This window comes from Oculina patagonica, chromosome 6 (genome assembly GCF_052425735.1).
Source record: "Oculina patagonica isolate OP01 chromosome 6, crgOcupat, whole genome shotgun sequence".
NCBI classification, from domain to species: Eukaryota; Metazoa; Cnidaria; class Anthozoa; order Scleractinia; family Oculinidae; genus Oculina; species Oculina patagonica.
The window spans coordinates 11,695,059-11,721,313 of NC_135763.1; the positions used below are offsets into that span (position 1 = coordinate 11,695,059).

The 26,255-nt window shown below is 38.4% G+C and overlaps 2 protein-coding genes across 3 annotated transcripts; one reads left to right on the forward strand and one right to left on the reverse strand.

The window, feature by feature from the left end:
- The first annotated feature begins 1,862 nt into the window (after window positions 1–1,862).
- Window positions 1,863–22,175, forward strand: LOC144658672 (SWI/SNF-related matrix-associated actin-dependent regulator of chromatin subfamily A containing DEAD/H box 1-like). Of its 2 annotated transcripts, none has more exons than XM_078519135.1 (23): window positions 1,863–2,348; window positions 4,372–4,578; window positions 5,536–5,598; window positions 6,914–7,101; window positions 7,993–8,031; window positions 9,466–9,579; window positions 9,818–9,891; window positions 10,286–10,376; window positions 10,701–10,800; window positions 11,095–11,154; window positions 12,294–12,369; window positions 12,966–13,098; window positions 13,620–13,760; window positions 14,559–14,651; window positions 14,847–14,964; window positions 15,396–15,517; window positions 15,769–15,864; window positions 16,566–16,658; window positions 18,219–18,337; window positions 18,767–18,834; window positions 18,980–19,094; window positions 19,455–19,564; window positions 20,543–22,175. In XM_078519135.1, exons 1-23 carry the CDS (start codon window positions 1,994–1,996, stop codon window positions 20,602–20,604), a joined length of 2,637 nt encoding a protein of 878 aa, XP_078375261.1. In that variant the 5' UTR covers window positions 1,863–1,993; the 3' UTR covers window positions 20,605–22,175. The 2 variants fall into 2 exon arrangements, with proteins under 2 accessions (XP_078375261.1, XP_078375262.1); XM_078519136.1 differs by having other exon boundaries at window positions 4,372–4,548.
- On the reverse strand, window positions 22,044–25,248 carry LOC144658700 (uncharacterized). Its single transcript, XM_078519176.1, has 4 exons — window positions 25,095–25,248; window positions 24,122–24,153; window positions 23,159–23,397; window positions 22,044–22,492 (listed from the first exon to the last, which is right to left on the reverse strand). Exons 1-4 carry the CDS (start codon window positions 25,173–25,175, stop codon window positions 22,200–22,202), a joined length of 645 nt encoding a protein of 214 aa, XP_078375302.1. The 5' UTR covers window positions 25,176–25,248; the 3' UTR covers window positions 22,044–22,199.
- Window positions 25,249–26,255: the final 1,007 nt, after the last annotated feature.

The following is a 26,255-nucleotide window of genomic DNA, read 5'->3' on the forward strand; positions in this document are numbered from 1 at the left end:
CTCGATTGGTATGCATAAAGGGGAATGCTTAAAGGATTTCCATTTTTTCCCGGAAACTGTTCACTGGAATGAGCTGTTCCATTTAAGTCTTCAACTAAAATTCCGCTGTTTTGTGACAAATGGTAAACGCCTCTGTTCTTAATGTGCACATGCCGTAGACATCGCGATACATTTCAAGAATGTAGGGGTTCATTAGCGCTTTAAATTGGGTTTTTGAACGCTTATATCTCCTTGAATATGGCACACAAAGAGCTGAAAATTTCGCCGACAATTAAGTTTCACAAGCTCTTAAAATATCTGGATTCACTTTGTATATAGCATGATGCCTTCTCTAAGCAAAGTCCTGTGCTAATGAGGCAAAATGTAAACAATGACGTCAGCAAAGATCGCCCTGATGGAAATACCGTGTTAAAATAAAGTTTTCCTATCCTATCCTATCCTATCCTATCCTATCCCTATACAGGGGAATCCCGATTTTTAAATCCCTCGATTTTTCGACCCTCCACTGTAATTTTACCCCCGATTTCAAAACCCACTCTATTTTTCGAACCAACTTGCATTTCCTAAAATTCTTTTACTGGTCTACAAAGCTCTCCATGGGGCAGCGCCTAGCTACATGACAGAGTTACTTCACTGTCACAACTCTCGGAGATTTTTAAGATAATCTACACAGCACCTTCTGACGACCCCCAAAGCAAAATTAATAACATATGGAGAGAGAGAGCGTTTGCTGTGGCAGCCCCAAGACTGTGGAACACGATCCCACTTGAACTTAGATTAAGTCCTTCTATTGACATTTTTAAGAGACATTTAAAAACGTACCTTTTTAAACAGGCTTTTTAATTATATATTTATTTTTTAGGTACATTTTAACTTATATTTGTAAATATCTGTTTTTTAAATTTTTAGAGTTTTTATCTTTTTAACATCACTTTTTTAATATTTTTACTGTAAAGCGCCATGGGCAATTAGTGGATTTTGGCGCTATAAAAATACTTTTAATTATTATGATTATTTATTATTCCCTTGGAGGTTCTGGGATTCAACTGTAGTTATACATAAAGAGCCAATTGCCACAGAAAATTGATGGAACAGTCGAATACAATACACCATGCATGGCCACAAGACGTTGATTGACATACATTTTCTCCCAAGGGTAAATCTGCCACAAGGCGTCCGTGGTGGATTTGAATCAAATACTACTAAAAACTTCGTGTTCCCGTGAACCCGTGTTGCAAAAATGCAGATTTTTTTATTTTCGCAGGAGAAAACCATTCTTACCTGGATACAGCTAGCCTGCATAACAGGCGTCTGTGTACATTTTTAGCGCGTTTAAAAAGAATGTGCGATCGCGAGACTACGCAGGCTAGCATATAGTAAGTAAAAAAAGTGAATTAATCCTCATGGTCAAAAGAAGTGGTTGAAACATTGTTCGTTCTTTCATTATATCTGTCAATCTCTTCTTCTTGCCATGAGATCAATTTGCCAGTTCTTTTTATTGTGTCAAAATTTTGACTGATCGAGGTCTACCAAAGATCCAGCACTCGTCAATGGTTTCAGTCCGCTGTGATTTTGCCTTTATTAGAAGTTACCAGGTACGTTGAAATGCGGTTTGTCCAGCCTTCTAGCAAAACTACTGCTCTTTTGAAGTTTTTCCGCTTACAAAAACATTTTTTCACTCAAAAAAGTAGGTCGCACTTGTTTATTATTGAGAGAAAAGTGAATTAAACGAGTTTTAGTTTTGGACTTTCGATCCGCATGCGATGCGGGCCAACATATTTTGGCGTCACGACCGCCGGAGACTGGAACTTAGGCTTGCGCGAGGCTTGTGCTCAGTTCTCCTCGTCCACTGTAATTTGGCGGTTTCGATAATTTCCACAATAGGCGATTAACACATTTGCCGGGATAAATTTCTATAATACATTACTGCTCGAGATCTTAATGAACCCACCACCAACAGGATAGCAGGATTGAAGGCTGGCATGTGGAAAATATGTCAGAATTTAATTTGAACAAGTTTACCTATCAACGAAAGCCCTCGGCATTTTCACGGGATAATTCAAATCAGCCATGTGGATCTGCTTCACATTCGCAAGCGGCGACAGAAAACAGTTCAGAAAATTATTCATCAGAGGTTGCTTCGAGCTCTAGTAATGAGACAAGTGGCGAACTTGACACAAACAGGGAGAACATAAGTTTAACCGATTCAAATTTTACCCAACAACTTGCGAACTTAATGGAGTTGTTTCCAAGCGAAACTCGACTTGAACTTGTCCATGCTATAACTTCTTCTAGTTCGCTGGAGGAAGCAGTGAATTCAGTTTGCGATAAACAGGCTTCAAGTTCTGGTGAGTAGAAGGCTTAAGAATTGAAAATAAATTCTGTGTAATAAACGCTAAATATGAATTCCATTCAAGCTTAAATGTACTATACTATAAATATCGAGTAGCTGACAGAAGTGAATACTTAACAATTATCCTGCGAAATCGCGCGGAATATCGCCTGATACTTAGCCGACGAGGCCGTAGGCCGAGTTGGCTAAAATCAGACGATATTCCGCAAGATTGAGCAGGATAATTGTTTTATTTTTCAACAAATTGTCAACGAAACACATTTTGCAGATAGAAAAACTGTAATTATGCAGCGCTTTACAAGATTTCGGACGAATCTTCGCAACCTACGTATATCGCAGGATATCTGTTATGTACGGATGACAGATAACGTTAACATTTTGACCATATATGGGCAGCGCGCGCATGTGTTGAATAATAAATGTAAATAATTAACTTATGTAATAAATTAGGTTCATATACAGGGACGGCGGAGCAATTTTCCAAGTGGGGGGGCTGACTAGTGACTTGAAGTGGAGGGGCTTAAAAGACCCTTTTCTCATGTCTTTAGTTTTTCTGAAATTCTGGGGGGGTGGGGGGCTAAAGCCCCCCCAGCCCCCCGGCTCCACCGTCCCTGATATATGCATGTTCTTTGTTTGTCAGGGGGTTTATTTTTATTGGGGGAAGGGGGTTGTGCATATAAAATCTAATGATCCCTTGCAACAGCTTTTTTCACTTGGTGCCAGCATGGTACCTAATCAGCGGGTCATTTTGATCTGGTAGCTTCTTGGGTATTTCCTGGAAAAAGCCTGCCATTATTTATTTGCAGTTTTCAGTGATGTGCGAACTCTAAAATTCAAAATCCAACTAACGATTACGTCTTTTGCTGTCATCAATCATAATTATAGCAACAGCCAACAAACCATGAAAAACAGAAACAAACAAAATGGATCGAAATCTACCCGGTTGAAGTGAACTTCTGTTTCCTGAGACGTCCACTAAGATGATTGACGGCAGCAAAAAGCGTAAACTATGGTTGAGGATTGAATTTCAGAGTTCGCATATCAACGAAAAACCAAAATAAATGGGAAATAGTTATTTTCAAACTGAATTATTAGGTCCAGATGTACAGATATTAACAGAGTTCTGATGTTAGTTCCTATAGACTGAGATGAAGTTGAGATCCACTTTGAATGAAAAATAAAATAAATGGGGTCAATATTTTCACATCTGGATTAAACAAGCTCAATAAATCAATAAGGTTTTATTATTTTATTTAATAAATAATTAATAAAATGAAAATGGTCCCAAGTGCATTGTTGAGTTATATATAAAGCATGTCGTAGTTTTTTTAAGAACACAAGAGAAGAAAGAAAGTGTGCGCACTCAAAATTATGACCTAAGTGGTGTGCATTATAACTCGATAAAGTACTTGCATATGACATAAAATGAAAGGGGACATACTTTAACATTTAAATTATACAAAAAATCTCAAACCATCTAGACGTGTACACACAACTTCATCAGGTGTTCATCTTTATCGGAAGTATTTGTCGTGTTTTTTTTTTTTTTTACCTCGCTCTTTCAGCTTCTACCCGCAGTTATATACCCTTGGATATCCATAACATGCGCGTTGTGTCAAATACTAATGATGCTTTTATTACATCAACACTTTACTTGTTAGTTCTATTCTCTCAGAGACGATTTTTATAATTAATGCAGTTTCTTTGCACTTATGCCTGAAATTTTCACTAGCCATTTTGGCTAGTGAATGTCCAAAACTTACTAGCCAAAACTGCATTTCTATTAGCCTTTGGCTAGTTGGCTACCGTTAGTCTCGAGCCCTGGACTAGCATTACACTCAGGGAAGAGTAGAAATACATGTACCCCCTAATCACTTCATACTATGGAAACCAGAATAACCTCTGAGACTTGGCCTTTCTGTATACCTTTAACTCAACCTCTGTACATTGTGCTATTAAAAATGTAAAGATTGTAAAAAAGTATATGTGCTAATGTATTGATTGAATCCTATCAAAAGTTGATTGCAGCAATATAAATTTTGAATGTTCAAAAAAGAAGAGAAAGAGACATCGTTTTATCTCAGAAGATGATGAAGATGTTGAAGAAAGCTCAAAAAGATCCCGCCAGTGTGACGGAACAAATGATCTTAAAGACAATTGTAATTCCACACAAAGTTCAGGACCAGCACCCAAAGGTGATGTTGTTGATATATCCTCAGATCAAGGTTTATAAAACTTGTTATCTTTTTGTTACGTTTGTTATGTTGCCGTAATGATTCGATTTAGCGCACTCCTTCAAATAAGCGCCCCCTTCTGAATAAGTGCCCCCCTTCAAATGAGTTTTTGACAATAAGTGCTCCTATTCCAATAAGCGCCCCCATTCTTATAAGCGCCCCTATTGTGGATAACTGCCCCTCTTGAAGTCATTGAAGTCAAATAGATAAACTCATGAACATTCAAGGTTCCGTACAGTCAGATATATATTTACTGCTAAAATGAAGTAAAATGAAATTCTTTTAAAAGTAACTGAACTTTCAACAGTTTGTTACTGTTGCAGTTTCTGTTATTGTTAGTTACAGTAGAACCCCGTTAACTCGAACTCGGATAACTCGAACAACCCCGCTAACTCAAACTAACTTCCCATTTCCCTTGGACCCACTTTCAGTCATGTTTACTCGGCTAACTCGAAAACCCCGCTAACTCGAACTGGTTTTTTTGTTTCCCTTCAGAGTTCGAGTTACCGGGGTTCAACTGTGTTTTAATATTTATTAAAGTTTTGTTTTCAACCTTTGTTTTGAAAATTAAATAAGCGCCTTCGCTTGAGTTGCCAAAAGTAAATAAGCGCCCTGGGCACTAAATCGAATCATTACAGTGTTTGGAAAATTGTTTAATAGACAATTAAGATCTAGTACACTGGATGTTCTAAATGCTATAATTGTTTTTTTTTTTTAATTTTATGTGAATAGTCTTTGTTTTTGTGATCAAAAAAGGAGAGAATCAGAGTGCTGCCTGCCCTTAAAAACAAATAAATATATTATTCAAGAGATAAATAAATAAATTAAACATTTCATTAATACATGTATTAAAAATCCCCAGTGTTCTATGCTTGATATATTTGTACAGCATGAAATGTTTATCAGCACAACTGACGGAGTCGTTATGTTTATTATTTTTATCCTCAGACAAGAATGAAGTTATTTGTTTGTCAGATGATGAAGTTGGGGACAGTGATGTTGTGGTTATTGGTAAGTAAAAGAAACTACACTCAGGGCCGTAACCAGACCTTTGGCATAGACGAGGCAAGATTTTGCTAGGAGGTTCTGGGGGCATGCCCTCCAGAAAATTTGGGGAACTACATGTATAAGCTCTGAAACTCTTTCATAAACATTTTTCATTGGGTATGTTTGCAAAAACAATCTTGTTCAACTAGGGATTATTTTTCCAACTAAACGTATTTTATTTTTAATTTTGGGTTAAAATCAAGACAAGGCAAGTGCCTTGTCTTGCCTCTTGCTAGTTAAGGCCCTGACACCGTACCAGCATTCAATTAAATAACCTTGGACTAGTAAGTCGACAATGGCCTATAACTTTAACAGTAATATTGATTCTTTATGAGCGAGAAAATACCACAAGTATTCACAAGTAAGATGGCCAACTGTTTCTTTCTCATTTTGCACTTTGATGGAAAATTTGTCGAACTGATTACGAAACGAGTTTATCTCAAATAGATGGCTCCCAAATCTCTTTAATTTGTCGATATGATAGCCACGAAACCCGAACGCCTCCATTGCCATCTTGTTTTGCTTTACGTTATCGCCCTAGTCCCATATTTCACGTCCGATCAAATGCCTGGTTACTAAGCTACGAACGTTCGGCAAACGCAAGTTCTTGTTGTTGTGACACACAAATCTATGGAAAAACTGCTAGAATGAAGAAATACCTGTCAACAAATGCCAGAAAAAGATCACCCATAATATGTCAAAGTTGGTTTTCATTATATTAAAGAGCTCAAATTGTGGGTAAGACTGAAGTATTTTCTGTTTCAATGTTCATTGAGTTTACGTTCGATGAAGAGGACTTCCTAAAGACTCAACTTTGGATTTTTGACTCGACTTTGGATTTTCTTTGACTTACTTTCAAAAAACTTTTTTTCCAACATTTGAGTTGTTAAACTCAGGGTGCGGCTTATCTGCGGGTGCGGCTTGTCCGCGGGTGTTATACGGTAACTAATTGTACTAAAAAAATGCCTTGCTGAATAAAAATGTCACTCTTAAGTTTCTGTTTAAAATCACTTTTGGTGCAAGCAGATCTAATGCTTATGGGGAGACTGTTCCAAGAAGGATCGATCTCCCATGGTAGCTTTTGTGAAACGCTTTGGAGTGCTCAGAAGAATTCCCTTGTTGAATGGGGAACTTCCCTGTCAGACACAAATTGCAGGGTGGCAGGTTTCCCATGTACAAACTTTCTTGCGTGACAATAGACTACCTTTCTCAATCTGTTTAATTCTTCATACATGTAGTTTATGTTGTGCAGCAATTATACCACTCCACATATTTTCAGATTCCATAGATAATAATGTTGTTGACGATGACAGTGAGGATGAGGATTTTAATGAAGAGGAGATGGTTACAATTCTTTCATTTTTCAATGACTGTTCTGTTCAAGAATTGTCATCTGTTCCTGGCTTGTCAGCTAAAAAAGCTGAAAAAATCATAAAGATGAGACCTTTCGACTCCTGGGATGATCTTGTAAGAGAATTGTTCATTATGTTACAGTAAAAACCCGCGTGTAAGAACCTAGGAATTTAAGAACCTTCTGGCAAAAATTTGCTTTGTTAATACCCCAAAATATAAGAACCTGTTTAGCCAAACAAATTCCAACAGGTTCTTATAAGTGGGGTTTAACTATTTAATTTATATTTTTTTTACTAAAAAAACAGTTCTTGATGATCAATTAATGTTGTTGTACTTTTGGCAACATGGGTACATCAACAAATATTTATAATGAAGAACAGACCAGATTTTATACTATTTTCTGATAATCAACATCAATGTCTACTCTGTAGAAATTAATAACCTAATTAAGAACCTACTTAGCCTAAACTGTCAATAAGTACCCCATAATACAAGAACCTGTTTTGCCAAACTCTAAAAAAGTAGGTTCTTACACGCGGGTTTTTACTGTATTCATAATTTGTAAATTCATGTTTGCCCCCTACAATAATATGCATGTGCAGCACTTGGAATCCCAATTTTTCGAACCTCTGTCGATAAATTGAACCAAAAGTAGATTTTCCAAAATCTAATGAACCAATTAACTTTTCTCTTCTTTGAAGGTTCAAGAAATCGGGACTCCGCCGTATGTAACACCCTACCCCAATGTACAGTAGGTCCTCTATCAGTCAGAAAAGGCATAGAGAGAAACAAGCAAGCCCTTTTGAAGGCAAAAGACCTTAACCCGACACATTCAAAATTAAAAGATACCCGTAATCTGTTGTGCAACCAATATGTGCCATGGCCTCAATAATTATTTTCCTTTATGTCCACGTGCACTACATACCGTAATGTTTCATCATGCAGTTGAACATTGCTTTCTTGTGAATTATTTTAATTATAATTTAACTTTATTTACACGTATAGGTTTCTAAGCTGGATTCTACCAAGAACTTGTCATCCCAGGTAATTTTGTTTGATAACTATTAGAAACGATTGTTTTTTTCTCCAAATGCAATTTATCAACTACATTTAAGACAGATATCAAGAACTCATAATCGTGAAGGATGTTATTACTCAGACAGTAAAAGAGAACAACATTTGTAGCCTTAATTGCTTCTCACACTGATTGCCAACATTGACTAGTACCTCTAAGTAAGCTATTTTCCAATCCTATAAAGCACCTGAGTCCTCAGCCAGATTGCTCCTCAGTATTCATACCTTACTACTGTTCTAGTCTTTGTGTAGCATGAAGAGACTATAGGTGTATGCTACTTCCCTCAAATAGCCTGCTAGGCCATATTAAGGTCATTGCCCTGTTTTGCATTGCGCATCCTTACTGCGCAGAATTTTACGCGTAATTAGCGCGCACGCACGCGAACACATCAACAAGATGGCGGCTTTTTTCTATGTGGCTTAGTCCGCGAGAGAAGTAAATTGTCACTTTCTCCTAAACGAGCCTGGTGACCTATCAATTTTTTCTCATATTTTGGGTGTAGCGATCAAATTCTTTCTGTAAAATGAAAACAGATCAATTCATGTGTTTGAAAAATAAATTATCGCTAAAAAAGTGTACTTTGCCAGTACTCGCAGAGGAATTATAAAGGAATTATATGGAATATACATGGTCGTCCTGCTCCTAAACGAATCTGGTGACCCCCCTTTTTTATTTCAAAATTTAAGTTCCCTTGAAGTAATAAACCAGAAGGCGAAGTTTGGTTAAAAATCTATGTTCAGTTTTATTTCGGGGCAATGACCTTAAATCAATGCTTCAACATTTTAGGGGGGGGAGGTCAATATGATTTACAGTAGGTGGCTGCCCATGTGTGGCTCCCATCAGAGAGCAATATAAGAAAATGAAAACCTCTCGCGGGCAATAATAGGGAGTTTCAGTTTTGGCTAGAAGCTTTTGGCCTTTCACTAGCCAAAATAACTAGTGAAAAAATCAGGCATTAGATTGAGTGGCAAGAAACCGCACTTATTAAAATCGTCTCTCAGATAATAATTATAACTAACAAGTAAACTGTTGACATTATAGAATGTGAAGCTTTAAACAAAATTCTAGTTGACAAAAACGCATGTACATGTACAATTTTTATACTGAAGAACAAAGCCCAATTTTTTAAGGGGAAAAAACGTGACTTCAGATTTAAGGAACATTTTACGGCTAAAGGTTTAAACATTATCGGACATTGTTTTCACCCCCCCCCCCCCCAAAAAAAAAAAAAAAAGAACTATGCTTAAAATTGTGGCTAGTAGAAAATACGTTTTGGCTAGTGATATCAAAGCTGTCACTAGCCACTTGGCTAGTTAGCCAAAAAGTTAGTCTCGGGCCCTGATAATGTTAGCTGGCTTTTGTTTTGACAGCACTTGACTTTTTGAATTTCCTTATCTTAATAGTTAATAGACAATTGCCAAAGTCTTCTGGAGGAGCGCAAAGTTGTTGAGAATTTGATGAACAAGTGTGAAAATATTGCAAATAAAATCCAAGACATGCTGAACTCAAGATTAAACGTAAGTTGCATCAATCACTATTGTTATTTTTTCGGGGTTTTTTTTTTTTTTTTTTTTTTTTTTTTTTGTTCTAACTAATTACATGTACAGGAAAACCTCTCAGTTGATAGAAAGGTTTTCATGTCTAAGGCATCACAACCTTGCCTTGTTTTGGGTTTTTGTTTATTTGTTTGTTTATTGTCTCTTTGTTTATTTATTTTTCTAAGAATAAAACAATTGACATTGATCTTTCTTTCAGGCTGAAGGCAATGATTCTTCAAATGGTAACAGAGGAGCTGTTATCACTTCACAACCGAAAATATTAGACAAAAGGTATTTCACTCCTGAAACGTTTGGTTTCTGATCTACATGTACAAATGTATGTGATCCCAGAATGCCCACATCATCACATGACTACGGAACTTGTTTTTTGTACATTTTCTTTTACATTATTACTGACTTGAGAGGTTAATAAATCACAACCATGTTTACAAAGCCTTATCATGTTTTGCGAAACCACTTTAAATTTTTCCCCAGACCCCCTAGGAAGGTAGTACCTTATGCCTCTTTGAAAGTTTTGAATGCCCACAAAAGTTCCCCTCACTTTGCTATTTCCACCTTGGCTCACTGTCAGCGTCCAATTATTTTTTTTGTTTTTTAAATATGATTTTTAAGTTGCAATCAATAATTTTACTTCTGATAAAAACGGTTTTTGTCTCTCTTTAAGCCTTCAGCTAAAGCCATATCAACTGACAAGTCTTAATTGGTTGGTACTGATGCATGAGCAGGGATTGAATGGAATCTTAGCTGACGAGATGGTAAGAACTGTTACTGAATTGTGTTTCCTTTATGGCTGATCAAGGTGATTAAAACTGTCAGTTTTAAACCAACAAACAAGCTCATTTAGTGAATAAGTTAAGCTTGAATATGTGGTGGTTTGAGTTTGTATTTGGTTTCAAACCAATTTTATATTTGGTTTCAAATGTTTCAAACCAGTTTGATTTCTATTTTTTATTGTCTCATATGCATACTCATAATTTGAAATAAAGGGAAACAAAAATCAAACTGGCTTGAAAAATTTTAAACCAAAGATAAAATTAAACCACAACAAATATCTGAAATATTTTATTAATCTTTTTCAGGGTCTTGGGAAGACTGTTCAGGCCATAGCTTTCCTTGCTCATTTGAGTGAAACTGGAGAAAGGGGTCCTCATCTGATCATTGTCCCAGCATCAACTCTAGGTTATTATTTTACTTATTTTCAATTGATGGTTTTTATCACTGTAACAAAAATTGCTTCCATGCATGAACAACAATGTCAGAAACTAACAGATTATGGGGCAGAAGGGAATGTTTTGTCTTAATTATAGCTCAGTCTAGCATTTCAAGAATCAAGTTATTACAAAAAAAATTAAAAAATTGCATTTATTAAGTGTGTAGTCGCCATGTTGGTGTCCTTGTGTGGGTCATTTAGAATGCCGTATAAATGTAGGTGGCTACTGTATTCAATTTTACTTCATGGCAAATAAATTTCAGATAACTGGTGCAGGGAAACAAAGAAATGGTGCCCAACACTAGATTTCTTCTTATATTATGGTAAGATATATAATTTTTTTTTACAGTTAACTGTTATTTAATTCAGCTATAATGTGATTTGTGATAGCAGCCCACCTTGGGTCGAAAAGAAAAAACGCTTCTCTCATTGTGTTCAATATGGTCGGGTCTTTGTACTTAATAATTGATAAGATACCCGGTAATAACATTATACTAAGTGCGCACAATGATAGATGTCGTGACCTCTTTTTATGACAGTTTTCTAACCCTTGGATGTACAAACAAATTCATACTCCCCTCCCCTCTACAAGATGACATAATTCCACATGAAGTCATTACAGCCACCATCTTGGAGGTGGTGGGGTGGGGGGGAGGGTGGCATCCACCCCCTCCCCCTTGTACATCCAGGGGTTAAAGCAAATAATCCAGTACTTTCTTACATGTAGTTTAAGCCAAGATTTATGTGTTAAAATCACTGGTTTAAACGTTATGGTTTCTTCCTCAGCAGATTCTTCAGCAACTAAACTGAATTCTAATCTGTCTAGTATGTGATTTGAGGTATTCTTACATACATGTACAGTCAACTCTCTCTAAGACGGACACCGTCGGGACCGGCCCCAACTGTCCGTCTTAGAGAGGTGTCCGCCTTATAGAGAGTCGAGGTAACGTGACACCAGAAATTTTGAGACGATAAAGCTAAACAGCTATGGACAACGAATACACGTCTGTTTTAGTCGCTTACGTTAGCAAAACCTATAAAGTGGAACAAAAATAATATCAGAGATTCGACTTGTTTGTTAATAACAAACGGTGATACTGTAAGTAGAAAACTAAATCTACAAGTTTAAGCAGAGAAGTAATGCGTTTTAGCGGATTGTTTTTGGAAATTTGGTATTCTAAAGGCGCTGACCTGCTATGCTATATGTCGATAACAAGTTTTGAAGTATTATTCACGAAAAAATAACTTTTAGTGCCTGTCTGTTGGCGGTTTCAAAGTGTCCGTTGTCCGTCTTAGAGAGGTGTCCGTCTTACAGAGTTTTCTTACAGTAAAATGACTGAAAAACGGCAGGGACCATAACCAGGTGTCCGTCTTATGGAGGTGTCCATCTTATAGAGGTGTCCGTTAAGAGAGAGTTGACTGTACATGTATTACATAAACATTGATTTGAATTCTCCTTTAGGGAGTCAAGACGAAAGATTTCAGTTACAGTGTGAGGTGCTTCAAAGAAAACCGAAACCTGAGATTGTTATTACCACGTAAGTGCATTTTACATAATTATCAACTTGAAGATGATAAAGTTAAATTAACCACTGTAGTGAATTTGGAAAAGCTGATGTTTCAAGCGTTAGCCGTTTGTCAGAAGTTATTGGAGTATGCATGGTAACAGAGGTTGAAAGGTATCACTTCATACATTTGAGGAGGTGGCAGTCTCAAAAAGCCTTATTTTCCAAGGGAAAGTATTAAGCTAAACTGGAACTTCCAGATCGGGAAGCAGCCCCCACAAGGTCTCACATGAATGCCTTGCTACCATTCAAAAGAACGATAGAACAAACAACAGGAACAATGCCTCTAGCCCCAAAACGATAGCAACTGCTACACTAGTGGACCAGTAGGATTACATTACATTACATATTACATATCTTTAATTGACCACTCCCCCAACAGGGCTTTTCAGGGCCAATGTTAACAAACACCGAAACAACTGTGGCAAGCTTACAAGAGCTGCTACACTACTGGAATTTCCAGAGGGCTGGGGAGGGGGATGTTCTATACCAACCAAAAATATTCCCGAGAGGGGTATACTCATTCATTCTTGGGGACTGAAATTGTAATTTGTCACTTTTGTCCAAAGCTACTCTATTGCCACTACAAGTGACGACCGTTCATTTCTGCGAAAACTTAATTGCAACTATGTGGTACTGGATGAAGGGCACATGTTGAAGAACATGCAGTCACAGAGGTACCAGGGACTCATGAAAATGAAGGTTAGCGTACTGTGCAACATTCTTTCAGTACCCAACTACACTCTGTGAAAACCAAATAACGCCTGGAACAAGAACAAATGTCCTACGAAGTTATAGGTAACCTGTTAAACAAGTAAGTTGTAGACCTTGGTTCAATTCACGGCGTGCACCCCAAATTAAACACTGTTCAAATTCAGATTTTTGATAAAAACAAAGTTGGATTATAAATCCCTTATTAGAAATGTTAGTGTGTATTATCACTGTACATGTTTACTGGTCATTTATATTACTTTTGACTCGGCTCACAGTCTTGCCAAAAAACAGCAAGACTAGTAAGACAAGTAAAAATATACAGCGGTACTGCACATTAAAATGCCGAACAGATATACATGTACAGTTAATCTTTAAGTTTAAGTCACTCGCATATATATGTTATATGTTACATTGACGTTTGTTTGCTCATCTTATCTTATCTTACATCTACAATTATAATAAGTATCATCATCATTATTTATTAATTTTCCTTGTTCTGTGTTGTACAGGCCCGTCGCAGACTTCTCCTCACAGGGACCCCACTACAGAACAACCTACTGGAGCTGATGTCTCTCCTAAGCTTTGTGATGCCTTCCATGTTTGGTGAAAGTGTTCAGGGGATCAAACTGCTCTTTTCCAACAGCAGAATGGTAGCTAACTCCTCACTGTCTCCCCCCCCCCTCCCATTTTTTTAAACCTGATTATGAGGTCCTCTCTCTTTGCGTGCTCTATTGATTTTTCTTCTCTCTCGAAAGAATCGTCCCCTATTTTCGACCTGAGAAATTCCTTACTGATGACGTAGCACTACATTAATCCATGTAATGGTTTTTGATTGGTTGCTACTCTTGTTGGAATTTTTGCGCTGACAACCAATCAGAGAGACTTCAGGATGAAATTTTTCCAGTCGAATCCCTGACGTCTCTTTGAGCGCGCAAAGAAAGACGTTTGTTTGCTCATTATACATTGTGTACCTCTTCTCCAATATAAGATTTATTTAGATTGAAACCAATCATTTAGTGTTAGCAATTCAATTTCAAACAGCTGATCTTTGCATTGCTTGTTTTCAGTTCATCCGCTTCAAGGGCATATGCAGAGTGATAAGTTTTATGAGTGTTACACTGTTTTCTATCCACAGGGTTTAAGGGAGTCAGCATGGCCGAGTGGTTTAGGGCGCTGGTGTTGTAACCCAGAGGTCCAAGGTTTAAAACTTCCACCCTGCCACTAGCTGGATTTGTTTCTCGGTCGTCCCGAGTTCAAATCCTCGGTCACGCTTTGTATATGGCCAACTGGTTTGCCTCCTGCCAGTTAGGATTTTTAATCATGTTATGTTCATTTAGAATACTTGTTTCCTCTGTTTCAGTGGCATGCCTGCAAACTAGCTATCTCGAAGCTTAGTGCACTGATAACCACTATAAACAACATATACATTTACATATTTTACATTACAGAATGTTGAACCAGGGAGCAACTATGAGAAAGCAACGGTAGCACAGGCCAAGAGGATCATGAAACCTTTTGTACTACGAAGACTTAAGAAAGATGTAAGTATTCATTGCTACAAAAACCAGGACTGTAATAAGCTGTCTGTATTGGCCAGTTTAGCCCGAATGAGGTTGCTGTATTGCTATGAACGTTTTTTAATCAATGGCTGTATTCTCAAAACATTATGCTCGAATTAGTATTGATAATTTGAGGTGAAAGTAGACGCTGATCAGGCTAATCGTTTAATCTTTCAGGTTTTAAAACAGCTTCCTGCCAAACACGATCACATAATCAAGGTCGACCTGACTGAAGACCAGCGTCATTTGTACAATGACAGTTTTGTGAACTGTTCAAAACAATTCAAGCAATCCGGTAAGAATTTTCAGGTAGCTTTTCACATTTTTTTGGTCATAAATGTGGTTGCTCATCATCAAAGCAGTTGCTTAACAACGTGACGTCTCGTTGACGTCATGCTGACGTGACAACGTTTGGATTTCTCGTGAGCGTCCGTACTGGTTTTTGATTGGTCGGTTAGGCTCGGAAACTTCTCGGGTGCTTCTACGAGAAATTTGTGGAAAAGATAAACAAGGCACAAGGCAGCAACAATGCTGCTTTTCAAAAGGGTCTTTGTTAAAAAAAAAAAGTTTAGACGTCCTATCATTATGAACTTAAAGCTGTCAAATCTAATTTCTTTGATACCCATTGTGGCTCATGACATACCCACTGTGGTACTTGCATGCAAATCTTTGTATGCAAGGAAATGACTGGTTTGCTAAACTCTCGTTCTCTTTCTTTGGTCTCAGATGCCGGCTCACAGTACAATAATATTTTGATGCTGCTTCGCAAGGCTGCTAATCATCCTTTACTGCTACGCAGCCACTATAAGGACGATGCGTTGCTAGAGATGGCCAAGAAATACTGCAAGGTATCGAAAGTGCTTTCACTTGTAAGCTCTACCTAAGGGAGTGAAAAAGTGATAAGTGTAGTTGGTGATGAACGGCTGGTATTTTTAAAATGATGACGATGATAATGGCGTTGCTGATTACGATAGCAAAGCCTGTCAAAGCACCCACCGTTCACTGTTAAAGGTCATAGAGAAGTGTTCTGACTAGTACTGTGTTGTTCTGCAATAAAGGCAATAGATTGATAAACTGTGTGATGATTGTTATTTAACAGGACCCTGCTCACCGTGACTCAGAGCCAGATCTAGTGTTTGAGGATATGACAGTCATGTCGGACTTTGAACTCCATTGCCTCTGTCGCGAGGAACAAGTGAGTCAAGAACGAATTTGCCCCAGTTCGGATTTTCAAAAAAAAACTGCAGCGTTATGTATCTGAAGACGTCGCACACAAGGCGCTTTTGGTATAGCACGGAGGGTAGATTGCGTGACGACCTGAAGAGCTTTTAGAGCGACGTCACAGATAACGCAACTTCAATACAGTAAAAAACCCACGTATATGAATCTAGATTTTTCCAACTTAACCTAAATAGCATGATACATTTTGCATTAACTGAAAAAGATGGGATTTGAACCCACGACTCTCTGTGATCTAGTCGGATGCTCTAACCACTGAGCTGCTGAAGACTCAATGGTGAGCAAGAGTAAATGTGTGTTTTGACTAGAACCGCATCACGCAGTCACATAGTCAAATCAGAACAGGCACATATGACTCTTAACAGCATCACACAGTCACATTAGAGCATACCTGAGATGCAACCATCCAACCAGCCTTAATAGGTTCTTATAGAAATGGTATTTAGTAGGATTTTAGGCTACTTATTTGATAGGGCACTAGCGATCAGCATAGATACTGTCGCAACCATCCTTAATTTTTACTTTTTGGAATACTTATTGCCTTTACTATGTTTATCCATCTTTATAGACTCTTTATAGCGTAGCATATGTAGCGTACCTTTCGTTGAACACTTTGCAGTGTCCTAAGTCATTTGTACGTTTTTTACATCATTGCAGAGGTTGGCGGATCATTGTCTTAGTAAAGAGATCTTGTTAAAATCAGGCAAATTTGTCTACTTGGACACTCTGTTACCAGACTTAAAGGAGAAGGTTGGTATTGGTGGTATAGGGGCGTGGTAAATGTAATGTAGTAGGCGATGGCGTCAGTTTATCGCCTTATGTCATGAGGCGATCGACGGGATCTGTACCAAATTCGGTAGTGCTCGATCGAACGGAAGAACAGACGAACAAGAGATCAAGGGTGCTAACCATTTAGCCAAAAAATCCGGAAATTTCGGTTTGAAGTCAAATGGGATGGGAAAGGTAATTTTCCGGAAATTCCGTTCGGAAATTGTGGACTACGTTTTGAGGTAGTCCTTTATTCCGGTTGGAACGAACCGTCGGAAATTTTTTTACCATTTGAACAAATCTTCCGTTTCCAGGCCCTTTTGAGGACCTCCGCGCGGTTTTTGTCATGTTTACATTATGTCGTCTTAATACCGATATAGAACGCGTTCACTTCGACCATAGAAATGCCAGCACTTGTTTAACAGGAGAAATAATCTGCCTGCCTCTGGTATTCCACGTTGGAAATGTGTTAATATTTTTTCTTAATGTTTTATTTACACACGACCCCACAAGCTATGTAGCTTTTTATCCCATCGTGTATAAATAAAGGTTTTGATTGATTGATTGATTGAACGTGCCAATTGTCACTCGACTGCGAAATTCACTCGGTGCGAACAGTTACCTTAAAGTAGCCTTGTATTTTGTTTAAATTGCGTCTCATGGAACAGCTGACGGCAGTAAACAGCATCAGCCCATCTTTTTCGTCAAAAAGTTTTTTTCTACCTCAAAATATTCAGCTATATCGACAAAAAACAACACTGAATTTCTCGCTAGATGGAGTGAGCGGAAAGGAACGCCTGGTAGAATAATGGTAAGCGAAATCTCACCGGTTGGTCGTTATATATTCGGAAAATCGCTTACCATTATGCAACGGTCACACCAACCGGATTTTTCTTACAAATGGTAAGCACCCCAAGCCGCGAAAAACACAAAGTAAAATACTCCTGGAAAGTTAGAAAGAACTCATACTAAGTATAAATGAAAGAAACAAATTGTGTATTTGATGAGTTCTATTGAACTCAATGGACAGACATGATCGCATCTCAACATTTTCTAATACAATGAGCCTGTGTGGTCAGTCTGTTTAAACAGTTACGAGACAGCGCTTTACCTTCGCATGTCTCTCGCGAGAAGTATCGTATATCGGATGTCACGCTACTGCAACTTTTTATTAAACAATTATTCAACACAGAAGTTGTCGTAAAATTTTTTGACAACGGCAGTGTTTATTTTTAAGAAATATATTCGAAGCTGGAACGAAACCAAGCTGTATAAAAAAAGGTGTACAATTCTACATGTACATGGCATGTGATTAAGTCTTTTCAAAATTACGTTACAAGAAATATCTGAATGATAGTAGTGAAAGGGAAGTGTTCTCCTTAAAGTCTAAAAAGGCAGGCTACATATCGTTTTGTCCTATCAATCAAAACGTTTATCGTATGAGTTGTGATATACTTAGTTTCTCCTTCAGATTCTAAATGCTTCATGACATGCGAGAATCTCAGGCCTAACTCACGTTTTGTTTCCTTTGTGTTGCTCTAGAACTGCCGCGTACTGATGTTCAGTCAATTCACCATGGTGATGGACATCATAGAAGTCTATCTGTCAGACAGACGTCATCGCTACTTGAGACTGGACGGACAGACGTCTGTTGTGGATAGGTACGTTTACACGTAACACATTAAATAATCCTATAACATTTAGCGTTTTATGTTAGGAGGGGTTAGGACTTTACACAAACCGGTAGTAATTCTTTACATCTTAATTTGCCTTTATCCGTCTTTTAGAATTGTTTAATGCCCGATTCCCTCTATAGCGCGCGCCTGCAGGGAATCACGGTAGTTGTATTCATCAAACCATGCGCGAGACTCAGCATCGTGCATCGTTGCCGAGTCTCGCGCATGGTTTGATGAATACAACTACCGTTATTCCCTGCAGGCGCGCGCTATAGAGGGAATCGGGCAAGGATTACACTGGGACTATAACCGGCTGTCGTGAACAAGCCGGATTTGAGGGTGTTTCTTATTGTAGCTATTGATAGTCTTTTATCAATTGAACAGAAACACGCACTCTTGTTTTCCACACTGCAGGCAAGGTCTCATTGACAAGTTTAATGGTGATCCTGATATCTTCGTATTTCTTCTTTCGACCAAAGCAGGTGAGTTGTTGAATTGCGATCCCCACCACACATCATTTTATTCACTGTTGTTTTAAAAATGCGTCCTGATTGTGTTTTTTTCTTTCAGAGTCCCTTTTTAAAGTGCGCTTTAACACTTAACCGCGCATTCTTTTATCATTTGCAGGGGGCCTGGGGATTAATCTGACGTCAGCTAATGTTGTCGTCTTACACGACGTTGATTTTAACCCGTATAACGACAAACAGGCAGAGGACCGCTGCCATCGAGTGGGACAAACGAGGTACAGTGTCAAATTCCATAGCAACAGATGCATCTTTAGCCGGTGGTGTTTAGCTGTAAAGAAGGCAAGAGCGCCAAAGAGGCGGAAACGCATTTAAACAATGTACATGTTGTGGTTCAATTTTACCCTGGAGTGTATTTATATTTTCTGGAGTGACCTTTCCTTTAAAACTTCCAGCGATGAACCATGAGTGGGGTGAAAAACATTTTGAAAGCCTTTAAGTGTCTTGTGGCTGTGTTTCGAGTCTTTTTAACTTGGCTTAGCTAAACAGGTTTATTTGGAACAGAAGGCTGCGGCATCTGGTTGGAATAAATTAACATTTTAAGTGCTGAGATTTATTGGGAAACATTTACCCAACAGGAGCGTAACTGTGTATCGACTCATTGCTAAGGACACGATAGAGGAAGGTATTCTTCAATGTGCGCAAAATAAACTCCGATTAGAGCGGGACATGGCAGCGTCTGACGATGGTGAGTTAGAATCGGTTTATTTGTTGTCTCTCTACCTGTCTGTCTGTCTGTCCGTCCGTCCGTCCGTGCTTTATGATATTTTGGTCTGTCGTTCTGTCTCTTTGTTTATAGTGTATTTCACTTGCTTTCCATTTCTTTCAAAACATTCTTTTTCGTTCTTCTAGTTCTTTATTTGTATGACCATTGAATATGTAACTGGATTATACGTGCAGGCCAATTTGGAAATATTTGAATGTAAAAAAAAATAATTGGATTATTTCCAAATTGGACAAACATGTAGTCCACAGTAATACGTGTTAATTATTGCGCTCACAAAACAGCTAAAATTACTCGTTTTGAGAGAAGTATTCAAATTAATATCAAATTTGGACAACTTGTAATTATATTAAAAAACGCGCACTTGTATGGGATTTTGGGCTGACGGGACACTTGTAATTATAATCGTGACTTGCCTTTCGGTTCATCTTAATTTGCCCGTTTTACACCTCAAATATTTTATGTTTTGTCTTATTTCAACTTACTTGTTGTTTTCCCCGGTAAACAGAAACTGTTTTATGCCCACTCCTTCTATCCCTTAGCTACCATTTGCGATCTAAGATTTTTGTTTTAGAGACTGGTTGTAAGGACAGTGAAATTCGGTAGACGGGGTTGTGGTACATTTCCTCTTCACTTTTTTTTAACAATGAAGATGAATTGTTCAACAATGACACGAGCATGTAACAAAGAAGAAATCTGAGTCTCCGACGGGAATCGAACCCATGGCCTCCCAGATACCGGTTGGGCGCTCTAACCAACTGAGCTACGAGAGACTCGTGGTGAACTGGGCCATTTACTAGGTTGATAAGTGACATGCATCCTGCATACTGCTAGGATCAGCAATGTCGAAATCATCAAGTGTGTAGTAAATAATAAAGATGGTAAACTTTACCATCTTTAAAAGTGTATCTCAATTCTGTATAAAGGCTTTTTTCTTTGCAGACGATGTAACAGCTCCAAAAGATGTGTCACAACTTCTTAGCGAGGTGTTCAATTCTTCATGACCTTCAGATACTTAAAAAAACCTCCAACAGAACATTAATTTGAATATTTTTTTGAATTGATATAAATTGAATTAAATGTCCTTCGTAGGCTAATAACGAATAAATTGTTGTAAAAAAATTAAAATAGTCTATTGAGTTTATTGACCACTATGGTTGTTAGGAAATGAATTTCAATATCTGCCAAAAAAACATCAGATATTGAAATATCTAGGATAAAGAAATGTACTATAGAAATACGTTAAGTTATTTCATTTCATTTAATACGTTTATTTAATGCGTCAAGGACGGAAGATTTCCCGAGTAGGTTCACTGTGCCCGAGAATTCAGACAACAAATGACGACTTGGTAGAAAAACTGTAAGCTATACCAGCATCAGACTAATGATGATGATGGTATAGCTTATACCGAAATATTACAGTTTATCTTCCAAGTCGGCATTGGTTGTCTGAATTCTCGGGCACAATGAACCTGTTCGGGTTATCTTTCGTCCTTTTTTGTACTGAAACTCTCATCAGGTAGTTTTGTAAAACGTTAAGTTTATGTTAAATAAGGGGCGCGGAAGTCTACAACTCATATTGTTGAAGTCCGTTTTTTAAATGATGTCTTTATATGATGTCTACTATGGCTCGTACAGTCTTCAAAGCACTCATCTTTTCACGCGTTCTTGAAAAGTTCTTATCAAACACAATGGTTGTACGGAGAAAAGCTGGGTTTACACGGGCAATTTTTATGTGACAAATATATTTGATCGTGTAGATGACACAGCAATTATTTGTCAGCAGTCCAAAGTTTAGTGCGCCAGTAATGACCTTGGGCAGCAGAGATACGCACAGAGATACGCGCGCACAGTGCTCAGTGGGAGTTTGGAGATTGGGGACCACATATGCTGACGCAATATCTGCCACATTTTATGTGACGATTTGCCACATAAACGCTAAGTCGCCAGCTTGTCAACAAATATATCTGTCACAAAAATTGACCATTTTTTCTCATGTACACGACCAAAAAAAAGTAGTCGCATAAAAATTACTCGTGTAAACCCGGCTTTGCTCCTTTTGAAAAAAAATGTCAAATTTAATTTTGTCTTTTGTCTTGACCTTCCTCAATCGTAACTATCCTTATTTATTTTCGGTTGATTATTACTTCGTTTGTTTGTTTTAACCTGTCATACTTGAGGTTTACTTTAATTTCCATGACCACTTTCGCACGGCATTGTGGGATCGCTGCTGTGTAATAAAAAATCAAACATTTTTGGAGTTATTGGAGTGACGCCATTTTGGATTTTGTAAAACAAAGTTGAATATTTCAGGCTGCGGTTTACAAATAAGACTGATTTGGTATCCCTCGAACGTTGTTTTTCAGACTAGTTTCTTTTAATAAAACAGTCAGAGGCGTTCAAAAAATCAACTATATTACTACAACACAATATTAAATAGACACCGTGCTTTCGTGTTAATGCGTATTGTTGTTACTGTTATGCATGTGTTTCATGAAGACACAAAGGTTAAATTGTAATATAAAGAAGACTATTTTTTGTTATCTGTTCACAAAATAAAGTGTTTTTTATAACATATGCTGTGTATAGTTACTTAACCTCACATTTGTTCAAATCGTGCCCTTAAATTCCTAACATTGTCTTTGGTACGTGAAGCAGAGGTACTTTCTTTGCTTGAGTCCCTTATCGTGTGAGGCCTCTGAGGACTTGTCTTGAGAGTATCCCCGAGAGGTTCCTTGCCGCCGAGCGATGGTCCGGTTGCTTCAAGGCCGCTAGATTGTTTCATCGTGTCTTGTTCACCTATCGTATTTGGTCTGTTTTTTGCCGGTCTGCGGGTTCTCGGACGTTTTGCTCTTGCTTTTGTGGGGTGTGTAAGCTGCGGCGAGTAAATGTCTAAAGGGAAATATAAAGTACCTCAGTATGTTGGTCTATCATTGGCTTCGTTTACCTCTGGTATATGTAGTAAGAAGTGTAGCCTGCGTGGCCGGCGTTCAAAGAGGAAGGAAAAGGGGAGTTCCCTCCTGACGCCTGGCGCTCAAACTCCCCCTTCTCGTTCCCCTTTGAACGCCGGCCACGCAGGCTATATGAAGTGACGGGAAATTCGTCCGATTTCCCAGACAATGCAAGTGCTCTGGGAACGAGATTGCAATGATTCTTGCTAGTGCGTAGGAAACCCACAATCTTAACAAAGGCATTTTGTTTTGTAATTCGCTTTATGAACTACCATGGTTTCGTTCACTATGTCCGAATACGTTATAAGCCATACTAATGCCATATTACGGTTGATTTGATTTGCTAAATTTAAATTTCCTTTGTTGAAGATCTAGCCAATCAAATCACGTGTCCTAAGAGCCACTTGTTCCTTGTGCCCCAGGCTCTGCCGGCAAAGGGGGACAAGCGGCTCTGGGGATGAGAATGGTTGATTAAAAGAATCTGTCGACTCTGGGGACGAGAAAGGTTTTTCAATCATTTCCAGAACGAAGGCTGTGGGCATTTAATTGATTCTTACCAAAGCTAGAAAATGAACAGCAGCAACTTTCTTATACTGTACGTTTTTACCTAGACCACTGAAAGAAGAGCTATTTTCTTCACAGTTGTCTTCCTCACGTATCCAAGAACTTTCGCTTGTTTCCGTTTTATTCGACATAAATGACGGTCCCGCTGCCGCAACTGTAGACCGCTGACCCGGCAGCTCAGAACTTTCGCTTGTTTCTGTCTTTTTTGACAAACATGACGGTCCCGCTGCTGCAACTGTAGAACGCTGACCCGGCAGCTCTTGCCCTTGGACTGCATTCGAGCTGCAACAATAAAAGAACTTTCAATTAAAACTTTTATTCACGAACCCCTCTCTGCGAAATCCCCTTAACATGGTTCCTTTAAATTTCCTATTTCGTCATTTCAGTGTCAACTTGGCAGTACAGTATGGGGCCCAGTTCTCGGCCACTTTTGACGTAAACTTGTATTTCTTTCCTCAGAAGAACCGCAGGAACTTGAAATTTCGCCCAGAGCTAACTACATTATTCAGCTTTTTGTTGTAAAGCTATCGACCGGTCAATAATTAATTTACCCGAGCAATAATAAAAATAAAAGCTCCGTTTGTGGGCCCAGTTCTCGGCTACCCGGACCCAGTTTTCGGCCACCAAATTCACCTACCTTCGCATAAACTCGACGTGTGAGCTTTCTATAGCGAGTTGAAAGATCAAAGTCAAGATACTAATAGCACAAGAATCAGTCTATCGTTTTAAGGAAATAACTTTTTCTTTTAATGCAACTGTGGCGTGAAAAAACGCGTTGAACACAAAGTGGCCGAGAACTGGGCCCCATACTGTACATTGCTTCGCTGTCCCGTTCTTTCGGTCGTCCCCACTGATCGCATGAGAGCCTGGAACAGGCTACAAACAAGTTCTTCAATGAATGTGGTGCGTCGGGCTCCCGCACAACACCAAGTAAATCCTGACAACGTACATTTTTACGAGTAAAATATGGACAAACATGTTTCTATGCAAGGTTGCTCTTTCTTACCTCGCCGATGTACTTTGTTGGCTAACAAAAGCCTAAGGAAAAAAAAACAGAATTGGAAATAACAGTTTCAAATTTCAGGTTAGTGCAAGACATCATGATAGAGCGATTTTCACTTGAGTGTCGAAAGTAATTCGCATTTGCTTAAAACCAAAACCAATCGTGACTTGGTCGCTCGCGTTTTGTGCCGGCTACATGTATTTGCTTTGAGTTTTGATTGGTTCACTGGACTGTCTGTGTCTTCTGTGATTGGCCTGAGTGATTTCTTTGGTTTTGGTTTTACGACACTCAATCGAAAATAGCTCTAATACACTGATAATAGGCCGGGCTGATTTACATTTTCAACCAGTAGGAACTAGTAAACAGTTCTCTGCGCTCAAAATTTAAAGAATGTTAGAACGTTTTCCTGGATGCAACAGGCTTTTCTTGCGAGATGTTTGATTTCAATCAAAAGACTCTTTTAAGATTCTGTTACACTGGGATATCATTTAGCAATTTCAAGAGGTTTTGGTGGCTAAACTTTCTCCGTCTAGTACTTTAGCTGAAACTGCCACGCGATTTTAAGGAACCGCTAAAATTTATATGAAAAATAAGTAGTCACTAAAAATAGTAAAATTCATGCATGTATCTGATTCGTGACACTGAAACGTTCACATAATAGAACGTATTCCGTTGTTTCCAAACATATTTATGTCGGCTGATAAGGATTAATAGAAAAAAGCTGACAACAAAGCGCTTAAACTCCGTGGCAATTATAAATTCTTGGCAACAGACTTATGTATAATTCATTATATATCTATCTAATACCGGGGTAATCTTACGCGCAATATTTCTACGACCGAGGATGTTGAGTTAATCCGGGTTTCGCTGTTATTAACCTAGAGAGCTTTAAATACTAGTAGTAGTAGTAGTAACTATTTTCAACAAACTTAAAAAATCATCAAAACAGCAACGATATAAAAAACAAAAAGTTTACCTCAAGAGGTTTATCGAGGGTAAAGTTTGCCTTACTTAAGTCGAACGAGTCAAATCCGCCCATTTTCTTTTTTTTAGACATACTGGGAGAGAAACATAAACTTGTCCATTGTAAGCAAACTCTGCTTCTTTACAGTTTCTATTATGACGTCACAGTTTTGTCATAATGATTTACAACCGTACAATAGCATGCATCTTGTTATTACGCACCAGGTGGGTAAACAGAAGCACGAATTGTTGTTAGCAAAGTCTGACTCGTGCATAAAAAATTCTCTTTTGACATTTATGCAGGAATGTGTTGTCGTGTCATTTCTTCCGACATAACCATAATCACACCGGCTCGTGCGCGCGCTCAATTTAAAATTCCTCGCAGCTGTCAGACAAACCTTTTTCAGATAAAACTCACATGACGACGGAATTTTAAATTTAAGCCGAGGAGACTAGACATCCACTACGCCGCGAACTGGCCCAGCAAAACAAGGATCAAGGATTCTTGCCGGTCGACAGAGCGCGAAGTAGTTCGTGACGCGGTGCTGAAGACCGATTTGTCGGGCTCGCGCGCGCGCACTCTGAGGAGTCATCAAGTTAGGTTCTGTTCTCGCCTTGTGACGACTAACACAACGAAGCCAATTTTTGTTTCTAAGGCCCCGTCCACACTGACCCGGGTAAATTTGAAAACGCATCTTTTTTTCTCCGGTTAGGCCAACCGTCCACACTGAAACGGCGTTTTCGGTCACCGAAAACGGAGCTTTTCAAAAACGCTCACCAATGAGCGTTTGGACTTGGAGCGTGAAATAGTGTATTTTTATATTTTATTGTAAATAATTTTCGAGGGCCACTGGTTTGTTAGTATTTTTTATGTTATTTTAGTGCTACCCTCGTTAAATAAAGACTTTACTTTTACTTTTACTTACTAATGAAGCGTATCGTTTTTAAATTTACCCGGGTTAATGTGGACGGAAAACATTTTACGCGGCGTTTTCAAATTTCTCCGTTTTCAAATTTACCCGGGTCAGTGTGGACGGGGCCTAAAGGGACACGTTAGAAATTAACTGTATAATTAGTCTTTCACGGACACATCATGAACGGTACGATAGAGAGCTCACCCCCCCCCCCCCTCCCAACTACCACCACCCTTCCCTCCCCCGACTTAAAAAAAAGA